The sequence below is a fragment of the Schistocerca americana genome, chromosome 5 (genome assembly GCF_021461395.2).
Source record: "Schistocerca americana isolate TAMUIC-IGC-003095 chromosome 5, iqSchAmer2.1, whole genome shotgun sequence".
Classification (NCBI taxonomy): Eukaryota; Metazoa; Arthropoda; class Insecta; order Orthoptera; family Acrididae; genus Schistocerca; species Schistocerca americana.
The window spans coordinates 246,080,779-246,097,540 of NC_060123.1; the positions used below are offsets into that span (position 1 = coordinate 246,080,779).

The following is a 16,762-nucleotide window of genomic DNA, read 5'->3' on the forward strand; positions in this document are numbered from 1 at the left end:
AATCTTAGCTCAGAGTCATGAGTTACACCATGGTGTGTGTTTTGGTTTAATGTTCAGAAAATTATCACCTATAGTTAGAGATGATGATGGAATCCTAGTCCATGCACATTTTTTAAGTTAGTGTATTAGGACTCTATGGTGAGATTGGATCTCTGTTGTAAAATGTATTACAGCTCTGTGAATATTAAACAGTGTATAAAAAAAATTTGTTTCCAGAATGAGTGGTTTGGTTCCTGCATCTACGACAACATTCATGCTGAGGATGTGGAGAAGGTCCGTGAACAACTCTCAACACAAGAGCCTCAGAATACTGGCCGCATCCTTGACCTTAAGACTGGGACTGTCAAGAAAGAAGGTCATCAGTGTAAGTTTAATTAAAGAACTGAAATATTATGCATTTATTGGTTGAACATGAAACGAACTATTTCATTATATGTGAAAAGGCAGCAATAATGGGTATTCTGTGTATAATTATTATAGAAGAAGATAATGCTTAAGTTCTGGAATTTATAAATTCACCATCAAAGAGATGCGTAATTTTTGGGCTCGTGTTTATCTGTACATGCCGTGACAGTGTTAACACACTTTTAATTCTGAGTTATGATTATATTTAAGTTTTCTGTTAGATTCAGACTGAAGCCAATGATCGGTTATTAAGATTTGTCTATTAGAGAAAGTAGCATTTTCTGTTTAGATGCTATTGCTAACGGTATCTTTATACATCAGCATTGTCATAGCAATGGAAGTTCCCGGCTTTGATGGTTCACTTCTACTGTTAAGCAGATTCAGATATATTTTTTTATTTCTTATGTCAAATTTTCTGGCGTGATTTCTAGAAGTATATTGAGGACTTGTGGTTTTCCTTGTTAACAGCTTCCATGAGGTTGTGCATGGGGTCACGAAGGGGTTTCATCTGCCGCATGAAGGTGGGAAATATAGCAGCAGAGAACATGGCAGTTGGACATCTCAATAGGCTAAAACAACGTAACAGCCTTGGTCCCTCCCGTGATGGCCAAAACTACGCTGTTGTGCATTGCACAGGTTACATTAAGAATTGGCCACCAACAGGTAAGAAACATACTTCAGCAGCAACTATATGAATACACATTCATGAAGTATTTTCAGTTATTCCTGGACTGTTATGGCAGCTTTTTGAAAACTGCATTTAATTCTGTTCTTAAAGTATATATCGTATTCCTGCACCAGGCAATTAAAAATATAATGCACAAAGTTATGTGGTAGCATTTAATATCTATTATCGTGTATTTATCTTATATCTAAATGTGCATCCCCCTCCCTCTCTCTCCTAGTTAAGTTGCACAGTGTGAAGACAGTGAGCTTGTATTCAGGAGGTCAACGGTTCAAATCCACTCCCAATCATCCAGTTCTAGGTTTTCTGTGACTTTCCTAAATCTATTAAGCAAATGCTGGGATGATTACTTTGAAGGGGTAATGCCAATTTCCTTCTCCAGTCCAAGCCTGCGCTCCATCTCTAATGCAGACAGCACAAAAAATCCTAAAGTAGCTTCCTTCCTTTTATCCCCCCTTCTTCCCCCCCCCTCTCTCTCCCCCTCTCTCTCTCTCTCTCTCTCTCTCTCTCTCTCTCTCTCTCTCTCTCTCTCTCTGTGTGTGTGTGTGTGTGTGTGTGTGTGTGTGTGTGTGTGTGTGTGTGTCAGTCTACCTGTTCTCTCTTTTAGTCTTACAATGCTTATAAATAGCATCACAGGAAATTACTATCTTACATTTCCTGTAGAGAATAATAAAATGGCTGGAAATTTATGACAACACAGGAAAGAAAGAGAAAAATGCATGGAAATAAACTACATCCAATATGTAATGAAGCTGTAGTACTAATGAATTAGTAATGTAAACAGTATATTATTGCTGTACTGTAAACTCATTATAGGTAATTCCATGACTTTCTTTGCTCACCTTGTAAAGAACAGAGATTATCTTAATAATGTTAAAATTCGCTGCTGTCATCACCAGGTGTACAAATGGACCGAGGTGGTGAAGAGGATGGGCATGGTTCTCATTGCTGTTTGGTGGCTATTGGCAGGCTGCAGGTTACTTCCACTCCCAACACAAGTGATCTTACTGGTTCCAATAGCAATGCAGGTATGCCAATTTTTGCTGAACACTGATATTTTTTAAGTTCATTGTAGACAGATTCAGTATCAGACACAGTTTTTGAAAACAGTGTTGTGTATGAAAAGTGGAAAAAATTGAACTGTATTCATTGCCTTGTTGCCAATCACATGTATGTTTGTGACGTCAGGTGACAGCTCCTTTCGCCTGCTTCCATGGAGTTGCTGTAACAAAATTTTTTTCATTCTGAAAACTTTTCATTTCTGTTACTTCCTATCAATTTCATTGTATATCCCATCATACAAACTACTTTTACTTTGAGGAACACATTCATAGAACCACCACGAGTCTCATGCAGTTGCCTTCAATCTGTATTTGTGAATGAGTGGCCCAGAAGGAAATCTTTCTGTAATCCCAAATGTCAATGTACTTGTATGATGCAGATGAATTAATCTCATCTGTATAATTTGGACCTCTTCAGAAATTACTTTATTTTCATTCTTCCCAAAGCCCAATGCATTCTCCCAAACTTATTTGATGTGGTCCTTTGCTGTTTAATAAGTCATTTTCTTTTCATGTCATCAAAGAACCTAGAATTTTTCTGATCACTGCTCAGAATTAAAATAAACTGTCCCATTTAACTTGCGAGTGGTATCACTTCATGCATATGTTATGGGTTGGAATTTGCCCTTCCTCACTTTGCTGTCTCAGGATCATACTAAAAAATCCAGGATTCATCACCTGTGATCACTTGACTGAACTGTTTGTGGTCATTGGCAATCCTCTTGAGAAGATCAATGCACACATTTCTTTAATTGACCTTCAGCTTAGTTGTTAGGTTTTACGGCAGCATTTTGGTGCAAACCTTTCCCATGTGCAAAACATTGATCAGAATTTGATACACGGTGAAAGTGTTTAACAGGTCCTCGTTGTTAAACATTGGTCTGGTGTCACAAGAGAATGCACACATTCAACAGTTTTATCAGTTTTTGAAGTTGAAGGTGTCTCTGAGTGAGATTCATCTTCGACTCGTTCTCAGCTTTCCAAAAATGATTTGGGCCAGCAAAAAATTTATGTTCTAGATAATAAGTGTTCCCCATAGGCTCGTTTCAACTTTTCAAAGGTCACACTTGCCAATTCCACAAGTTTAACACAAAGCTTGCTGGTATAACATTGCTCTGAATTCCGCAGTATTGCTTTCGTAACATGTAACAAAAATACAGATTCACTGATTGTGCTCTCAGAAATCACGTGATGGCTGTATTGAGCTGAAACTGAGACTGAGCATCGGGAATGGATGATCACAGCACTCTACACAAGTAGAGCAATGCAGCATTGCCACGTCACTTGCAGTGTTGTCAGTCTCACTACTTTTCTCACACACCTTATAATTAAGTATACATTAATCTTGAACAGTATATTCATTGCAAATCTTTTTATTTTTGAATGTTGTGTTTCAGAGTTCATTTCTCGACATTCTGCGGAGGGAAAATTCACGTTCGTCGATCAGCGGGTAATGGGATTGTTGGGGTATGCACCACCAGAACTTTTAGGAAAGTCATGTTTTGAGTTTTTTCATCCAGAAGACCAAACACACATGAAGGAAAGCTTTGAACAAGGTGAGCTCCACATACTTGATAAGTCATAATCTTTAGGAATATAATGTTCCATGTAACACAGATTGTTATCAGATAATGTAAGGAAATGTTACAGAAAATGTCAACCTTATTTTCCTGTTTACAGGAGCTTGAAAGCAGTTACAATTGTAGTTACTGGTGCCCCAGATAAACAACACATTATTGTGGGTCCCAATCCGCAATGTATTTAGAGAATGGTATTTTGGTTTTTCTATTCCTGTAATTTCTGTTTCTGGAGGTAGTACTTGGATGACTGTAGCTATCCTTGCAGTTAGTCACACAGATTTTGGTGGCTTTGATGCTTTTGCAAACAGCAGTAAACACACACACACACACACACACACACACACAAATGAATGAATCTACCAAGAACTGGGAAGAGCCGTTATTTATATCTTACTGAGGATTGATGGAACCAGCCACTGTAGACCGCAATGTCCCCATTCATACATGTATGTCGTACAATGTTTGATGCTTAACGAATTGATTTATCAGAACAAATACGGACATACCCACACTGACAACATGATTAGTCAAAGACTGCTGTCCTCTTGACTGAGTGTATTGCAAGTGACACAAAGACTCACAGAATGTTAAATGATGGTATTAGCTGGAGACTTAAGGGCTGTGCTGACATGTGACCAGTGCGCTGACTGGTCCTGTTGACTGCAGGTATTCAGATCTGGGCTGTTCATGTGTGTAGCCAAACACTGCCAGCAAGTTCCTGGAAAGGTTGAGGCAGTGAGCGAAGTTGTTTTGCTGAAGCAGTGTTACTCCCTGCCCCATGTCTTAATGTTTAGTGATATAGACTCCTCTCCTCGTGGAGTGGCCAGTAGATTGTCAGCTCCAAATTCCTACCAATGCCAGTCATTTTAACTCAATGTTGCCCTTATAATTCTTTCTTCAGATAAGTTCTTGTTCTGTGTATACTGTTTTTATTTTTGAAATAAACACTTTATTTGATGATTTTTTCACTATTAGCTAATTTCACCCATTTGAACATTTTAAAGCTGCCTGGCAGTGAAACAAATGACAAAAGTTATAGCAGATTCAAGAATAGAAAAATAAAATCAGAAATATACATAAAAATCTTGTAAACACTGCCGTCACAGTGAAAAACTGTAATCACATGTCTTACATTTCACCTAAAGCTATCACCAAGTTTGCTTATAAACGTGATTATAATTGGCACAACTTGCATATACATCACTAGTTAACACAGTTCAGATAAAAACCATAATGATATGAATTACATTTGGTATTACCTTCAGATCACATTAAAACTTATTTACACAGATGTGTAAAATGAAAAAAATGCAACACTTAACATGTCTTTGTCAATGTGCCAGCATCAGTCACACTGAATCTGTTGGGTCCCATTTAAAACAAAACTACACATGATATTATGAACATCTAAAAATCAGATGGCATACATATCAGCAAATTTAACTGTACAGTTGTGTCATCAGAGAAAAAGAAATTGTGTAAACAAAAGAAAATCAAACAATGGAAACTCCAGGCTGGAATGTCAACAATATTTGGAAAAGGATAGATCGCTACTCACCGTAAAGATGATCTGTCGAGCTGCAGACAGGCACAACGAAAAGGCTGTTAGCCATTAATAGCTTTTGACCAAAGCCTTCTTCAGTGATAAAAGCACACACACGTTCACACAAGCAAGCACACCTCATGCACACATGACGGCTACCACCGGCAACTCCTATCAGATCCCGGTCGGAGCTGCCAGTGGTAGTGGTCATGCATGTGTGAGGTGTGCTAGCTTGTGTGTGTGTTTTCTGTGCTGAAGAAGACTTTGGCCGAAAGCTATTAATGTGTAACAGTATTTTCATAGTGCCTGTCTGCTACAGTGGCACAGTGTAATGTTAAGCTCTCTCTATACAGCTTAAGCGTTTTCATGGACTTACTTGTTGAAGAATGCTGGTTCTGCTTTCTTGCAGTACCGATGTCTTCTGCTAGCACTGGACGCCTCTCCAAAGATTTCACTGCTAGGAAGGGGAAATTTTCACTCTCTCGCTCTCTCTCTTCTTATTTAAAAAATACGCTACCCTTGGACTATCATTCAATGTACCAGAACATATTTATTTCCACTTTGTACAAAAAAACAACTAAACTTTATGACGTAAGCCCACACATTACCGGGCACCCAGAATCAGTTAATTACACATTTTTGAACACAATTAATACATAAGCTTTTATCACGGCTGACTATCCACGTCCAGTCCACGTACTCTCAACCGCAGTTCAACGTCTAATAAACAATCACTATTTTGAGTTTCTCCATTTGTTTTTTAACAATACAATGCTACATTACTCTTTGCAGCCGGCCACGGAGGTTCCGGGCCATATTTTCTTATTCTTGGCAGGTCGTGCTGAACACTTGCCAGCACCGACGAATTATCGCCCTTCCAGTTTCGCCTGCACATACAATAAATGGGTGCACTATCCCATGCTCATCCTTACGCCCTGCTTTAAAATAACACGTGTTTGAAACGGCTGGAACACAAGTGTCTCCAGACTTTCGTAAAATTCTGGGGGCACTACAATGGGTCATCTTTACGGTTAAACAAAAGAAATAAACACTTGATCAAGGGCTTTACTGCCTATTCCTAAACTAAAAGTTATGTAAAAAACTTTCCATTCCATATGAGAGGGAGTAAAAAGTCGGCAAAAAAAAAGAAAAAAAATTACATGTTTGAAACAAAGACAGTATTCTCAAAGTCTTTTGCCAGTTTGCCAGGTGACTGCATGCTATGCTTGCACAGCCAGTGAGACCATTTCATATAATTGCTGCACATTATCTTTCAAAAGGGATACTTTTAAAACTTTAGTATAGATAATAAACAAAAGGTTAAAATGGATACAAATATGGACACAACACAATAAAACAAAACTGCCTCAAGTATCTGTTAATCATACACCATTCGTAGGAGGAAGGTTCACATAATTGGCAACAATTATATCTGAAGCCACTTGTGGCAGGAAGGTCTATTATAAAAAGTTAAATCTTATACACTTTTATAGGTAGGAAAATCCATTCTTAGCCCAAGGGAAAACAGCATAAAATTGTACCTGTTTCAAAAGTTGTACAGAAATGGTCTACACATCAGTTATTTTTCAACTTCGTCTCTCTGTTTTCAATCTGTTCTGGGTGTTTATTAACATGGTTATAAATCTCAATCTTTTCTAAAATATTCATGAGACATTTTTATCAACTTTAAGAAATATATGCAGAGTGTCATCAGTGTCTTTTGTAACATGGCTCTTACTGTGTAGGTGAGACTTCAATAACGAGGCATTGCTGTCGTTAGGAAGAATGTGTTTCCTGAATCTCTTGTTAAATGATCTGCCCATCCGTCAGATGTAGAAATTGTCATGAGTGCCACACTAGCTTTTGTAAATTCCCAGCTGGGTAAACAGGTTACATTTTTGTGTGGCATGCCAGATTGAAAGCTGGTGTGCATTCCCATCTTACGGAACAAACAACCTATTCTATCAATAAAATAGAAAGAAACATTCCACATGGGAAAAATATATTAAAAACAAAGATTCCATGACTTACCAAACGGGAAAGTGCTGGTAGATAGGCACAATAAAAAAACACACACACAAAATTTCAAGCTTCCGCAACCCATGGTTGCTTCATCAGGAAAGAGGGAAGGAGAGGGAAAGATGAAAGGATGTGGGTTTTAAGGGAGAGATAAGGAGTCATTCCATTCCCGGTAGTGGAAACACTTACCTTAGGGGGAAAAAAGGACACGTATACACTCGCGCACACACACACACACACACATATCCATCCACACATATACAGACACAAGCAGACATATTTATGACTCCTTACCCTCTCCCTTAAAACCCACATCCTTTCGTCTTTCCCTCTCCTTCCCTCTTTCCCGATGAAGCAACACAAATATACACACAAAATTCAAGCTTTCACAACCAATGGTTGCTTCATTGGAAAAGAGGGAAGGAGAGGGAAAGGCGAAAGGATGTGGGTCTGCTTGTGTCTGTGTATGTGCGGTTGGATATGGGTGTGTGCGAGTGTATACCTGTCCTTTTTTCCCCTAAGGTAAGTCTTTCCGCTCCCGGGATTGGAATGACTCCTTACCCTCTCCCTTAAAACCCACATCCTTTCGTCTTTCCCTCTCCTTCCCTCTTTCCTGATGAAGCAACCGTTGGTTGCGAAAGCTTGAATTTTGTGTGTATGTTTGTCTGTCTATCGACCTGCCAGCGCTTTCGTTTGGTAAGTCACATCATCTTTGTTTTTAGATATATTTTTCCCACGTGGAATGTTTCCCTCTATTATATCCATATCATTGATAAAAATGTTATGTTTTTAAGAAATTACCTAAAAATTAAGGTGTGTCTTATAGTCAGTAGCATCTTATAGTCAGTTAAATATGGCATTCGACCATGATCGTGCATAATGGAAAAGTATCGCACTGTTTTTATTTCTCTAAAGATATCTATTGAAAGGAAACAGCAGCATAACAAATGGGAATCGAACCAAGGTTCTATTGGTAATCAAGTAAACCATAATTAAGTAAAAGGAAATTGTCACCAGCCTTGTTAGGCGAAGTTGTACCAAGTACTAGCATGGTTCATAAAAAAGGTTAACTATTGGAAATGACTTCTTGATGCTGAAATTGTGTTTTGCAAATAAGATAACAAGCAGTAATGCAATTTAGGAAGCAGTGTGAGAGTGGTTTGGCAAGAACAACACCGAAGAAATATTAACTGTTTTTGTAATGAGAGGCTGTCAGTAACACTCGCTATCCGTATATTCAAGCAGAAAGCTAATAATAATTATAGGAAAATAATTACCGTATTTGGACAAGAGGTTCTTTTATCAGCTTAATTGTTGGAAGATTGTGTCCTCAGGTAATTGCTCTCTCTATTCTTATTGTTATTTGTATTCTCAAGGAGCATTCACTTCCTCCCACTATTTAGCTTAAATGGAACATGTGGTACAAAGATCTAATGTACCATGTTTACCTGAGTATAAGATGACCCTGAATATAAGACCCCCCCCCCCCCCCCCCCCTTGTTTTTAATGCTCTGTGAGAAAAGAGTTTTTGAATGTATTCTGTTTAATCAAAATTACAAACTTATGTCGACATGAGGTCTTTGCTAACAAGTAACATTACACCTATTCGATACTTAGACCATTTATTCATTGTTCACATTTTGATAATGCAATGAGTAATAAAATAGACAAAAAGAAATGGTTTACATTCATTTTTATCTTTACTGCTTTTTTTGTTTACTTGGGCTGCAGCCTGTGGTACTGTCCAAACAGGACAGCTGTGAAGCTTATATCTTTGTTGTCTCAAATATTTGGCTATTTTTCCAGATATTATGCGATTTCTGTCGTTGTGGTTACAGTGGAATCTGAAACATAGTGGCTTTTGCTTCTTTATTGATGTGAGAATGTTGCAGTATCTGTTGCTTCAAAATATACCTTGTGCCCAGCACTCTCTCATTGGCTTTGTAAAACAAGGAACTGCCACACTCCCTATCATTCCCATCATACCTCACTGTGCGTGTTGACAACATTGGTGCATGAAATATGAAAATATGGAACTGGCCTCAATCTAGACTTTCAGCACCTCCTTCAGAATTGTACGCTGTTGTTGAGTATTTGGCCAATTTTAAAGGCTATTCGATTCTGAGTACAGATGGATTCAGGCCAACTGCAGTTTAAACACGGCAGATGTTCATAAACAGCCAAAGTATGCAATATAGACTTCCATAGCTGGCAGCACAATGAAATTTGCTGCCTGCTCACTGCTCCCCACCATGTGGTCAGGCGTCACTGTCCCCCCTCCAACTCTTCCACAGTGCTGTGCGTGCACAGTAGTGAAATGCGGTGTGCTACCTTCTCGGGTGTAGGTCATATGCAACAGCTGCAACTAATACATGAATAAAAGATCACTATTCAATGCAGTTCTCGAACTTTCCCTCGTCCTGTGATCTAGGGACATCTGTTGGTATTACCTCCACAAAGGGTTTTTCTGCTGTAATTTATTCCTGCAGTAACAATTGCAATCAGTTTATGCAGCATGTTCAGTAGCTGGTTGGTCTAGCTGTCTCATGGCTACAGTAGGTTGATGGTCATTCATGCTGAGTCAGCTTGTTAGCTGTCATGTTCACATAGAAAGCAACACAGTGGTTGCAGTTTAGTTTAGAGGTCAAATGGCTGCTTTCACAGTTAGCCCTGTCTTTGATGAGATAGAAGATGTCTGTGGAACAGGTGGTGGTGGTGGTGGTGGTGGTGGTGGTGGTGGTGGTGCAGGAAGAGGAGGAGGAGGAGGACTTATGGGGTAGAGCTTGCATTTAGGTGATGAGCATTTTGATTCCAAATATACCAAAGGCCTTGTACAGTAACAAATCTCCCATGTCTTGTTTCTCCTGTCACCTAACACCTCCCATATACGTACCATTCAGCCATGAAGGGCGCTCCTCTCATGACTCAGTACCATCCAGGATTGGAACAACTGATTCATATTCTCGGCCAGAATTGTGACTGCCTCTTGTCATGTCTTGAAATGGGGAATATCCTACCCACTATCCATCCCACCACTCCCACAGTGGTATTCTGCCACTCACCAAAAATACACTATATCCTTGTCCATCCCTACTCCACATCTGCTGCCAATAACTTGTCTCATGGCTCATAACCCTGCAATAGACCTAGATGCCATGCCTGTCCCATACGTCCTCCCACCACCACCAACTACCACAGTCTCCTCACAGTTATCTTCTATGCCATCAACACTCCTATGTCATACCTATATAAGCAGCCATGTATCTACAAACTAAGCTGCAACCACTGTGCTGCTTTCTGTCTGTCCACATGAGTTCCCACTGCCAAATTGTGGCCAGAAGACAACTGGACCAGCCAGTTACTGAAGGTGCTGCCCTACATGATGTACTGCTTCAAAGCTTGAACTGTCTGGATCCTTCCTACCAACACTAGCTTTTCTGGACTGCACAGGTGGAAACTATCCTTCCTATTTGTATCCTATTCTCCCGTAACCCCCCTTACCCTAATCTTTGCTAGTCCATGTCCACCTATATATCCCCTTCCCTGTTCCCACTTCAACACTACCAATGCACCCACTACTTTTTTTCTGCTTATCTCCTTTTCTGCTCTCCCCCCCCCCCCTCCCCCCCAAACTGCACCTAGCAACCCTACCCTTTCCCCTCCATGTCCCTGCACGCTCCCTCAAGCAGCTTCACACCTTCCCCCACCCCTACCCAGCTCCCCTCCTTTTTGCCCTCACACCCAGGCCAGAGTGTTGCTCCCATCAGGCACAGTTGCTGTCTGCAGTCTGGCCACCACAGCCAGAGACTGGTGTCCTACACATGTGTTTTCTGTATGAGAAGAAGACCTTTTGACCAGAATCTTAAATGTCTAGCAATCTTTTCATTGTGCCTGTGTGCAGTTCAGTGTCTCTTCTATATTGTGAGTAGCAATCTGTCTGTTTCATAATATTGTTGTTAAAAAGAAATAAATGTAATATAAGGTTCATAAATGAGAAAGGTGTGAAAGTATAGCCGGCCGTGGTGGTCGAGCGGTTCTAGGCACTTCAGTGCGATACTACGCGACTGCTACAGTCGCAGGTTCAAATCCTGCCTCGGGCATGGATGTGTGTGATGTCCTTAGGTTAGTTAGGTTTAAGTAGTTCTAAGTTCTGGGGGACTAATGACCTCAGATGTTAAGTCCCATACTGCCGAGAGCCATTTGAACCATTTGTGAAAGTATAAATGCCCATAACTAGAGAGAAGTTGAGCTTTTTTTAATTTTACTGGTTTTATGATATTGTTTATGATTTGTAACTCTTTTAATTACAAATCTGTCATCACATTTTAGAACAGGTACTGCTGAATATGGTAATTTGCGTCAGTACCTGCAGTGTTTATGTTTACTGTTATTCTTTCACATGTCATAAAATTCTGAATCTGTACAACATTTAACCAAGAAACCACAAATCAGTTAGTAAAATAGTATCATAATTTCTGGTATATTTGTACCACAATTTTGTTTTGTATATTTAAAATGTCTACTGCTATTTTGTTTACTTGCAGTTCTGAAGCTGAAAGGACAGGTCATGTCAGTCATGTATCGTTTTCGTGCAAAGAGCAGAGAATGGGTGTGGCTACGGACTTCTGCTTTTGCCTTCCTTAACCCATACACTGATGAAGTGGAGTATATTGTGTGTACAAATACGAGTGCCAAGTAAGTTTAGTTTGGTTAACTATACTATATTTACCAATATTTGCTGAAGATAGCAGATTTTTTAAATATTAGATCTTAATTTCTTTCCTTCGGCAGTTTTATGCCCTTCAATGTATTTATTTATTCTTCCTCTTATCATAGTTATTGATTCAAGAATTCACACAGAAATGAATACACTCATATAAAGAGAGTGATCTGTGTGAAGTCTTGACACAATGTTCTCTACCACAGAGTTATTAGCTGTATAATTCCACATATTACTTATAGTAACATTATTTCCCTAAACTTTAATTAATCTTTCATCTGCATAACTATACATTTTTAATTTGTATAAAACTAACAGCCTGTTGTTCTCCTCTTTCATTTCTCTTGATTGTAGCTTTTTTTTACAGTCTTCTTTCAGAAGAAGTCAGACAGTTTCTACTTTGAATTGAAAATCTGTGACAGGTTAAAACTGTTTGCCAGATGAGGCTCTAAACCAGATACCCGCTTTTCAAAGGCAGTACACTACTATTTACACTACCTAAGTACTCCCACAGTCCAGCTCAGCACTTCAACTTGCCACTGGTGTTTGTCCATATGTTTCAAACACCAGGAATTTCTTCTTCCTCTCCTCCTATCTTCTTTGTTTTCACTTATTGATGAAATATTGTGTTGTGTTTGTACCTGTAGAACATGTGAGTAAATATTAATTGCCCAGTCTTAAAAGATTAATGGTGTCTGTCTGCCCCTATTGCTCTCATTGACCAAAGCAGTTATTACATTCCCACAAGGGCCAAGGCCCAGGAAGATTGCATATCACGGGGAGTGCTCTTACAATGTTCTGGGTTCAAGTCCTTCTTTAGTACATAGTTTTAACTTGCCATGATATTTTGAACAATGCACAAGCCACTGCAGTGTGAAACTGAGAACAGTCTGTAAACCGTACCTTGGTTGCCATTAAACCATTTCCCTGCGACATCATTTCTTCAAAAGTACTGCCCCAGCAAAGCATTCCGGAGAGCTTATGTGAAGTTTGGAAAACAGGAGAGAGGTAGTGACAGAATTGATGAAGTGAACGCAGCTCATGAATCATGCATGGCCAGCTCAGTTGGCAAGAGCATTTCTTGTGAAAAACAAAGTTTTGAGTTTCATTCCACAAGGGAATTTCAGCTGCAAGGCAGAGTGAAAAATTACTTCTTGTATAACCAATCTCAGAGACCACTCTCTGCACCTGCTTATGGCTCTCTGTCCATTAAAACAATACCGGCCACAAACATTTTGAAACAGGCCATGCAACAAGTAATATTCATTACTTTACAAATCAACCAGGAACTTACGTTTTCAGGTAGACGAAGGCACTCCACTTTCTTCAAAAAATTATGGACGTATAGACTCCTGACAAAAAATTATGGACGTATAGACTCCTGACAGCTAGAATGAACTAAGAGACATCTACTTAGTTGTAATGCATGCACATACTCCAGTGTTGCAAGTTTGCTTGCAGACAACCTGTGAACTGCTGTAAGAAACATAGAACATTGAAGTCGTAGCCACCACGTACATTTTCCAAAGCTATGTTTGGAATAGATATCGTAAAATGGGGCGAATAGAAACAGTTTTCAACTTGATAATTTTGAAAAGAAATATGAAAAGCAAAATTATATCGGATTATAGGTCTTGCATGTAATTTATAATTAGATTTAGGATCTAACTCGTGTTTTTATAACATTAAAAATAAAAATCTTGGCATTTCAATTCACCGTTCAGTGTTCAACTTACTATTTTTTCTATTTATTCATCTTTGGGATGAGTAGGGACATGTCAAAATCTGTTTTGTGTCTGGGAGAATAAGAAACAAAATGTATCTGGTTAAAAAAAAAAAATTATTCAATACAGACTTAAAATAGTGCATGAATTGTGTTTTTTATTCTGTTTTTCAATTTAAAATTTTTGCATCTTTTATTAATTTATTGTAACATTAGAAATGATGAGCTTGGTTAGTTTGTTAATCCGTTAAGTCACTGACATCATGTTAAAAATGATGTGTTTGAGTCTACAAGTCATTCCCCCAGAAGTAATGAAGAACTTTGAACAACAGATGAAAAAATGACTCCTCATCTGTTAAAATAAACGTGTTTAATCGGCCTTGTTTTTTAAAAAAAAACAACAATATAACTTTTTACTTCTAAATAAAATTTTACATGTATACAATCTAAATGACTGCTTACTTTTTCCATATACTTTAGCTTAATCTCCTGGATTGAGAACAGTGGAAGGTGGTTCATCATTGCTGTCAAATTCTTGTTCTTCTTCTGAAGAAGCGCTGATGATTACTATTTCTGTTCACCCCACTAATTCTGAAAATACAACCCCAAATTTTCAGTTACAAGAGTCAGATTAAAGTACACCTTAAAATTTAATTTATGGTTAATGAAATAGTATTGTACATTTGCTTACCATGTACTTAAAACAACACAATTCAGATTGGTATTCACAAGTAAAATTCATAGTAAATAAATTCAGTACAGTGTTGAATGTTTGTCCGAGAGTGAACAGAACACCTACTGACAGTGTCACCAACATCGAAATTCATAATTTCTCTGTTAGATTGGTACATTATCAACATAGACAAGCAATTATTTGAATTCTTTTCTTATTTGTCATCTGACACGATAGCATAGAACTTTTTTGAAAGTTTCGTTTCAGTTCACCCCATTGTTTCTTTAGTATCCTTGCCAGTGAACATTGCTATGGATGCAGATGTGCTGGCATGGGTAGCACAGCAGATTAGTGCAGACAACTGGTATGGAAGGCATACGCTGGAGGGCATACATGATGAGTTGTCTGAGCCGACCTGCTGATAGAAGTGTTCACCTGCAGGCAATAGCAATTGACAGCTTGAAGGTGGTTCATTGAACTCTCTGCCAGGCACTTTATTGTGAATAGCAGAGTAATCGGGTAGATGTAGATGAATAGTTAACTCGGGAGGGGGCAGTTCTAATGCTGAGTTCAACCACTGCAGACCTCAACTTGCACGTTGTGCCATATGCTGTTTGTGTGTGTTCAGTTGTCAGCTGCCCATGCCTGTCATGTGTCTTGTTCATTCCTGGGCATGTCTCTTTGCAGTTTCAGACTTTCTGCCTCCCCATAGCTTGACTTGAGCTGCAAGTTTTTGTTGCCTCCACTGTAGGTCTGCTGTCCAACTTGTTGTTGAGCCACCGTTGGTCCGCACAATACCTTGTGCTGACAGTGTTGGTAGCAGCATTGTTTGGCTGTGCAGGTACTGAATGGAATGAGGGACGTTCTTACATGTGTGACACTTCGCTCCCTCCCTCTCTCTCTCTCTCTCTCTCTCTCTTTCTCTCTCTCTCTCTCTCTCTGGGCTACGATGGGCCCATCATTTCTACTGTGCTGTGTTGGCGGGAACAGTTGCACATATAGAAGGAGCAGCAGCAGCATGAGCAGATGCAGATGCTGCTTAACCAGCTGCAGAATTGCTTCGTGCCCAACCAGATGGCAGTTGTAAGAGTCGAGGGACATGAAAGGGAAGCAGTGGTTGGGAAGGGAGCGAGACAGGGTTGTAGCCTCTCCCCGATGTTATTCAATCTGTATATTGAGCAAGCAATAAAGGAAACAAAAGAAAAATTCAGAGTAGGTATTAAAATCCACGGAGAAGAAATAAAAACTTTAAGGTTTGCCGATGACATTGCAATTCTGTCAGACACAGCAAAGGACTTGGAAGAGCAGTTGAACGGAATGGACAGTGTCTTGAAAGGAGGGTATAAGATGAACATCAACAAAAGCAAAACGAGGAAAATGGAATGTAGTCAAATTAAGTCAGGTGATGCTGAGGGAATTAGATTAGGAAATGAGACGCTTAAAGTAGTAAAGGAGTTTTGCTATTTGGGGAGCAAAATAACTGATGATGGTCAAAGTAGAGAGGATATAAAATGTAGACTGGCAATGGCAAGGAAAGCGTTTCTGAAGAAGAGAAATATGTTAACATCGAGTATAGATTTAAGTGTCAGGAAGACATTTCTGAAAGTATTTGTATGAAGTGTAGCCATGTATGGAAGTGAAACATGGACGATAAATAGTTTGGACAAGAAGAGAATAGAAGCTTTAAAAATGTGGTGCTACAGAAGAATGCTGAAGATTAGATGGGTAGATCACATAACTAATGAGGAGGTATTGAATAGAATTGGGGAGAAGAGGAGTTTGTGGCACAACTTGACTAGAAGAAAGGATCGGTTGGTAGGACATGTTCTGAGGCATCAAGGGATTGCCAATTTAATATTGGAGGGCAGCGTGGAGGGTAAAAATCGTAGAGGGAGATCAAGAGATGAATACACTAGGCAGATTCAGAAGGATGTAGGCTGCAGTGTGTACTGGGAGATGAAGCAGCTTGCGCAGGATAGAGTAGCGTGGAGAGCTGCATCAAACTAGTCTTAGGACTGAAGACCACAACAACAACAACAACATGCCACATAGCGACCCCGGATCTATGACTAGGGCAAAAATTTGATAGTGGCCCCGCACCCCGCTCCCCCTTGAACATTTGAGGTAGGACGTTTTTTTTTTAAAAAAAAAAAAAACGATTTTTCAAAAATATGTTCATTTTGTAGCGCACCTCTTTCTGAAGAGTTTGATGTATAAAAGATAAATGTTCGAGGGAGTGTAAGGCATGTTATTTGGTCTTAAGTGTACCAAAGTGTAGTGTGCCTCTTTACACACCATTCTTCTATCACACCTCACTGTACTTTGCTCTGTGAAATTCAAACATATATGTTTT

General features: G+C 39.2%; 1 protein-coding gene across 3 annotated transcripts in view; it reads left to right on the top strand.

The window, feature by feature from the left end:
• LOC124616046 (aryl hydrocarbon receptor nuclear translocator homolog) overlaps window positions 1-16,762 on the top strand; it is a 525,437-nt gene that overhangs the window by 483,839 nt on the left and 24,836 nt on the right. For all 3 annotated transcript variants that reach the window (XM_047144275.1, XM_047144274.1, XM_047144273.1), the window contains 5 exons: window positions 217-364; window positions 874-1,068; window positions 1,990-2,118; window positions 3,549-3,707; window positions 11,838-11,988. In XM_047144275.1, the coding sequence (XP_047000231.1) occupies window positions 217-364; window positions 874-1,068; window positions 1,990-2,118; window positions 3,549-3,707; window positions 11,838-11,988 (782 nt within the window). The remainder of the gene's footprint in view (window positions 1-216; window positions 365-873; window positions 1,069-1,989; window positions 2,119-3,548; window positions 3,708-11,837; window positions 11,989-16,762) is intronic.